The sequence below is a fragment of the Vigna umbellata genome, chromosome 9 (assembly GCF_029865625.1).
Source record: "Vigna umbellata cultivar VRB3 chromosome 9, Vumbellata_1.0, whole genome shotgun sequence".
In the NCBI taxonomy this organism is placed as follows: Eukaryota; Viridiplantae; Streptophyta; class Magnoliopsida; order Fabales; family Fabaceae; genus Vigna; species Vigna umbellata.
In genome coordinates, this window is record NC_142173.1 from 42,843,931 (window position 1) to 42,851,197 (window position 7,267).

Below are 7,267 nucleotides of genomic sequence, written 5' to 3' on the forward strand. Positions count from 1 at the left end.
ATCTAAAGTCTTTGGAGTCCATGCTCGTTCTCATGGTGGATCATCTTCAACTCCTGCTTCTAATGTTGAATTACAAACTCAGGTTAATGAATATTTTATCAATTACTTGGTTTGTTCTTTTTATGATCAACTTCTTAGATATCATTTTTCTTACTTTTTTAATAATTTCAACTTTTAAAGGTATCTTCATTTGACAACACAAGTCAATGAAATGAAGACAGTGATATCATTATTGTTGCAAAATTATCCGGGTCAATTGTCTTCACAACTTGCTACATTTCAACCATCATCGGTAAGAATTGCTAAATTTATTTGTATGATCTTTTTTTAAATATATAACCGACTAACTATTATGTTATATTGTAGGTGTTTGATCAAGGAAGTGTGCCAAACGATAGATGTAATGAAGAAGAAGAACCTTAGACATCTTTGTATTTAATTTTTAGTATTGAACATCTTTGTCTTTAATTTTTTATAGCAGAACTGTGTAGAGAATTTGAAATGCCATAACATTGAATTTTGTTTGGAGTGTGGCACTCTCTGAAAACAAACTTGATCGAGAGGCTACTTTCAGATGGTAAAGTACTTCTCTATATATCCTTATCCTCAAAAATGATATTATACAATTAAATTGTGCTATAAAGTTCTTACTTTCATTCTGGTTTGTGGGAACTAAGGTGCATGAAAAATCTATATTGAAAAGAAACAAAAAAGGTAAAAGTCATTGTAAGCAGAAGTATAACGCATCCTGATACATTTAGATTTTTACTGCACTAATGATAATGCTATATATAGTTAGTAATAGAGTATGAATGTCAGATAATTTATTTGTTCCATTGAAGGTTTAGGGATCCATTAACAAAAGGAGATTATCCAAAATTTACAAAGAAGCATTCTAAATTTCTTATTAATTCATTTGATTTTATTAGCATAAACTACTACACTGCTAGATAGGTATCTGATGCATCAAAATTAAGAAATTCTCCAATTTCAACCCAAAAAAAAAATTGTATGCATTTCCGGTGGTTTTGGATAAAACCTCGGATAATTTTCGAACCCAGCTACTTCCGACGGTTCGTAGAACCCCAGTTAGTTCCGACGGTTCTCCAGAAACCCCTGAAAAAGGAGCAGTTTGCAGAACCCATTGGGTGTCGACGGTTTCCCAGAAACCCCTAGTAATAGGGATGGCTTTAGGGAACCCCGATTAGTTCCGACGGTTCCCAAAACCCTTGGAAATTGACAGAAAATCGTCGGTAACTTTGTGACGGTGGTTTCCCAATGGTTCTTGTAACCCCTCGAAACATATTTTTCAGGGGTTAAAATCCCCGGTAACGTTAAAAATAACCTCTATTGGATATTTTTGTATTGGTTACGAGGAAGGCTTCAATCTAATTTGTTAATTAGGAGGAATAATGCTACATAATGTATGGTTGAATTAACTTCTTCTATCGTTCAATATTTAACATAAACACTAGTGCAGTAAGAGGAAATGACACCGGTTACTTTTCCTTATAGGCCCCGGTTCTACAACCGAGGCATATACAAACGAGATAAAAAATAGTAGGTTTTATGCCTCGGTTGCTGGTCGAGTCAAAAAGAATAGGATTGTGCCTCGAGTTTCAGGTAACCGAGGCAATAACGTATTATTTTTTTTTTCAGCCGTCCTCAACCGTACTCAGCCGTCCTCAGTCGTCCAGCCATTTGGGGTTCACAGCAAAAACAACAACATATCAGAAATGCACAACACAGAAAAGCCGTTGGGGGAGAAACGCCGATGGTGGCCGGGCCGGAGGCGACCCACTCGCCGTTGGGAGAGAAACGCCGATGGTGGCCGAGGCGGAGGAGACGAACTCGCGCGAGGTTGAACGCTGATTTAGGGCTTCGCGATTTGGGCTTCGCGATCTGGAGCACTGTCGGAGGCAGAGGCAGAGGCAGAGGTCGTGATCTGGAGGAACCCGCGACGCAGAGGTCGCGATCTGGAGCATTGTCGGAGGCAGAGGCAGAGGCAGCAGTGACGGTGGCGTGGTGGAGGAACCCTATTTCCGGCAGAGGGAGAGGCAGAGGTCGCGATCTGGAGGAACCCGCGACGCAGAAGTCGCGATCTGGAGCACTGTCGGAGGCAGAGGCAGCAGTGACGGTGGCGCGGTGGAGGAACCCTATTTTCGGCAGAGGCAGAGGCAGAGGTCGCGATCTGGAGGAACCCGCGACGCAGAGGCAGCCGTGGAAGAGGTGGAGGAACCCGCGACGCAGAGGAAGAATGGAGAGCAGGAGGAAGGAGAAGCTGAGGAAGGAGAAGCCGTGGAAGTGTTGATTTGACACAAAGACGCTAAGTGCAGAGTGGCAGCGAAAATAAGCTTTTGTTTGGGCACCGGTTAAATGGCCAACCCGAGGTATAAAGCGCTGGAAACCATTTACGATTTCGGTTCCTAATGAACCGATGCCTTTAAGTCTGACGTAGCAGGTAAAGTTGCAGGTGTAGCAGTGATATAGGCCTCGGGTCTCAGATTAACCGGTACAATATCGTTATTTTATCGCGGGTCTTAGCTTAACTGAGGCATATATGTTAGCTTTATTTACGATTCTGCCACCGCGCTTTTATATGCTTCGGGTTTACTTAAACCGAAGCGTATATAGCGATTTTAAATCTTTTTTTTACTAGTGAAACAAAACTAATTCAGTATATAATATAAAATTTTCAAAACAGGAATTAGACAATTAAAAAAACTCACAAGAAAAAATAATATACTGATTTAAGTTACATCATGTGCAAATTTAATGGCATAACAAATGTGGAGTATCACTTTGTCACATCAAAACAATACTGTTGCTGGCAAACTCAATCGTTAAGGTAATAAATTTAAACTTTATTAATCAGATAGCATCAACACATATACTTAGCATGATTTAGGACCTGACACCATGACGAGAGCTGTATATAAATGGATGTCATATTCATGTCCGTTCTCGGATACTTTCATTGTCAACCATGTAACTAATATCACTGTTGGTAATTTTAACTCCTGAACTCGCTTCAACATGTTTCGTTTTTTCCGATGATGTTTTTATTTCTTTGCTTTTACCCCACAGCACCATGTACAACCCAGACACAATAAGCACGGCTCCAATGACACTGAACATCAAACCATCATAAAGTAGAATAAGATAATAATAAAATCTGCAGGTAAACTATGTAACGATAGTAAATTTCGTAAGCAAGTTTAAAGAAATTTTTGGATTGAACAAAGGTGCACTCATATATGTAACTTTTATGTGTACCTTCCTAGATATAGGTTTTCCTCCAACAGCAAAGGAGCAAAAATAGCCACAATGACAAGTGAGAGAGGGTTGAAAACAGATGCATACAATGGACCTTTAACTCCTACACACCAAGAAGTGACAATAACAACAACTCCAGATAGCACAATTCCCTGCCACAGCATTTTTGTTTCTTAATAATTAGCAATTGGAATGTATACTATTTGACCCTCAAATGATAAATACGAAATTAGCATATATATACAGAGAAAGCTGCAGTTAGAAGCCTGATACTCCAACCCAATCTCCATTGGCTCCAATCCTTCTCAACACATAGAGCAAAGACTGTGGCTTGAATTGCCCCCATTAAGGTCATCAATGCAGTACTTGAGAGATGGCTTGGATATTCTTTGCTCATCCTTGTCTGCATCATATACTGATCATTCACCAAATAAAACCACAATTTACTCGTTTATGTATTAAAAAAACAGTTTTCTAACCTGAATGATGAGCCATGATGAAAAACTTAGAACACTTCCAAGACCACATAAAACACCTACCCATCTTCTTCCAGAGTCAACGTGCGATGATCCTAGGTGCCCCTTTTGATTTTTATGTAAGAGACTAGTGTGGAATCTCCACATCTTAATTTCTTCCCCTCTGTAAAATGTCAACAGCATTGACCCAACAATTCCTATTATTGGTCCCAACACCTTCACCCTCCCTGAGGCGGTTCGCAAGCTTAACTTTTCCAAGCTAAAAAAGTACAAATGAAATAATTCATGCATGCAAACTGCTTTGGGATGGAAAGAACTTCAAAATAGTTGTTTATTTTATAGAATTTAATATCTTTTAGAATATTAAATTTGATCAAATAATCCATGTATTAAAAATAAATAAAACTGCAGTGATGAAGATTTGTGACTACGTACCCGAACAAAACGGAGAAGATAAAAGTAACCACAGGAACGAGATTATAAAGGGAAGTAGCAAATGTTGCTGATACCCAAGCCAAACCGATGAAATAAAGATTTTGCGCTAAACTGCCCCTGTTCCATTGTCAAAATCACTTCAGTTAATGATTTTCCATTACAAGGCAAATTAAGGATGAAGAGGGAAGAATCATCAACCATGCATACCCAAATAGACCGCAAAAAAATGCCATCAAAAGCACCCTCCACGTCAACTTTGGCCTGCTCTTTCTGTTTTAAATATCACGTATGCGATACCAGCGTGTGTTCATGCTTCATATCAGAAAACAGAAATAGACGTTAAGGGGATTTTAAATGCATACCTTTCTATAACAAGAGCTAGAGAAAGAGAGAATGCAGCTCCGAAAATGTGACGGTAGGAAGTGAGGACCATAATGCTCATTCCATCATTTATGGTCAATTTATAAAGCACGTTCGCAGCCGCAGTTGCAACCTGCGACAGCACCATTAGCGACGCAGGCTTCAGCTCTTGCACTACTTTTCTATGATATTTCATCTTTGCTCAGCTGTTGCAATAGTTTGAGCTTCAAGAAGACCAAAATATATAGAGGTTATGTGCCATCCCAACCAAGCTAAAAAAATTTCGGATTAATTTATTTGTATATTACAAAAGCCCTAGCATTCAATATCTCAGCATTTCATTTAACCTCATCAATATCAAAATTTCATATTTCTATTTGTTACATTTTTTTTTTCAAGTTAATAAGTAAATTTTCTTTTATTTTCTAAATAAATGTAAGTTGTGTTTAACAAAAACTAACGGGACAAAAAAACTATAGAAATTGAAAAATTAATCGGCTGAAAGAAAGTTGATACCTAACGTTTAAACCACTTAGTTTATAAAATTATAAAATATTTAGTGACATTTTCCGTTAAAAAGATTTACGATGGTGAATAAAATAAAATACTTTTACTCGATATTTTATATAATTTTTAATCTTTATTTATAATTTGAGAGTTGTTCTAATTTTTTGCTTTAAATTAATTTAAACTCCTTTAAAATTTATTTCTACATAAAATGTTTTAATTATATTTATTTTACATTCAATTTGACACTCATATTTTTGTTTACAACAAGACATTTAAAAATATATATTGTGTATTTTTTATTAAGTATATTTTATATCTTGTCATGTTTTTTGTTCAAATTTGAAATAACATAAAAAAAGATTATTTTTAAATGGAAATAAGAAATTTTAAATAAAGAAAAAAATTAGCATACACAATGTGATACCAAAATACTTAAATATAAAAAAATATACCATTAGTTAATATTAATGTATTGCAATGTAATTATGAAATAATAAAATAAATATTATAGATAGTATAATAATTAAACTAAATTACATATTATAATAATAATAACTTGTGTTTATCGTTGTTAATATATTATTAAGTAAAATCACTAGCTTCAAACAAGTCTTCTACATATTGTGTTCAATGTCAGTATTGGAAAAGGTAAACGCTAAAAATGAGTGGTGACATTGTTTTAAATAATTCTTCTATTTAGATAAAGAAAATTTCCATATTTTGACGTCATATGTTTAATTGAGGTTTGAAAAGAGAAATTTCGATGTCAATTAACGTTGAAATTTCACTTTTTGGACATTATATGATTGCAAGAATCATGTCAACCTGTACAAAAATGACATTTGGGTTGTCTAGTAAACAATTAGACGTATGAAAAGGGGAATTCCAACGTCAATTAACACTGGAGTTTCACCTTTTAGACATTAAAATGTGTGGCAGCTAGTTGTAAAAATTTACTACCATAAGAAGTCGAAAGTCCTAGATTCTGACATCAATTACCTACAAGATGTCAGAATTACTCTTTTTTTAAATGTCTTGTAAAAATTTGTAAAAACAAAATTCACGCACATTGTTTCACGCTTTCATTTATACTTAAACCTGAATTTTTGAATACGAGTGTAAGGAAGAAGAAATGTTAATTTTTTATCACTTACATCTTGCAAAAGTGTTTCTCTTGCCTTTATTACTTTATTAGTTTTGACCAATTTATATCGTTTTTTTGATTATTTACGTCCTTACACGAGTTGAAACTCTATACCCCCAAGTGAACCAACTGGTTCGTTTATAAGTGCAAGGACAAAATATGTCAGATTTGTATTATTTACCATAAATATATGTGTTTTCACAAGTGGAGGTTACAATTTTGGTTTTGTTTATTGATTCATTTCGTGTTTTCGTTCTCCATTGAAGATCTATCACAACGAACAACAACGTAGAAAAGTTCTCCTCTCTCCACTGTTGCCAATGACTCTCTTCTATCAAGGTTAGTTTTGTGGTTTTGATAAACATTACAATATAGCCATATATTATTCGATACGTGATTTTTAGTTTTCTTATTATATTTTGTGTGTCGTTTCTTGTATTTGTCTTTGATATTTATCAAAGCGATGCAGTAGAATGATTAGCCTATACAACAAACCAAGATGGGGATGAATTGGTTTCTTATCGCAAATAATACCTTAATTAATTTTCTCATATACTATAAATTTCTTAATAACAATTTAAACAAATAAGAGAGTAAGAAAGAGAGAAAATTGCAAAAGTGATTTTTATAATGATTCGGATTACACAGATTCTACGTCTAGTTATTAATCTTAAACGAGAATTAACGCTTCACTGTCACAAACCAACAAACTGTTACAATAAAATAGAAAATAACATACTTTAAGGTTAGAACACCTCTCTTGTTACCCCCAAGAAATGAAACTCGTTTCCCTTGAAACCCACAAGGGATGAACACCTCCTCCGAATGCTTCACGAATGATGAATACATCCTTTGAATCTTCACAAAGGATGACAGAATTTAACTCAGCAATAACAACAACACTCAATCACAACTCCCATGAAATTTCTCGCTCTATGCCAACACCAAGTTCTCAAAGCCAAAACACAAGGGTTACACAAACCCTAGAACACACTTATCACAACACACAATAAAATATATAAGTTTTTCGAAATTCAACTATTTTGTATGTTAGAATGAGAGTCCC

General features: G+C 35.1%; 1 protein-coding gene across 1 annotated transcript; it reads right to left on the reverse strand.

Annotated features, from left to right (window-relative positions):
* Positions 1 to 2,755: 2,755 nt before the first annotated feature.
* Positions 2,756 to 4,743, reverse strand: LOC124823039 (WAT1-related protein At1g25270-like). Its single transcript, XM_088098999.1, has 7 exons — positions 4,550 to 4,743; positions 4,395 to 4,457; positions 4,188 to 4,304; positions 3,756 to 4,011; positions 3,521 to 3,679; positions 3,277 to 3,428; positions 2,756 to 3,130 (listed from the first exon to the last, which is right to left on the reverse strand). Exons 1-7 carry the CDS (start codon positions 4,741 to 4,743, stop codon positions 2,953 to 2,955), a joined length of 1,119 nt encoding a protein of 372 aa, XP_087955125.1. The 3' UTR covers positions 2,756 to 2,952.
* Positions 4,744 to 7,267: the final 2,524 nt, after the last annotated feature.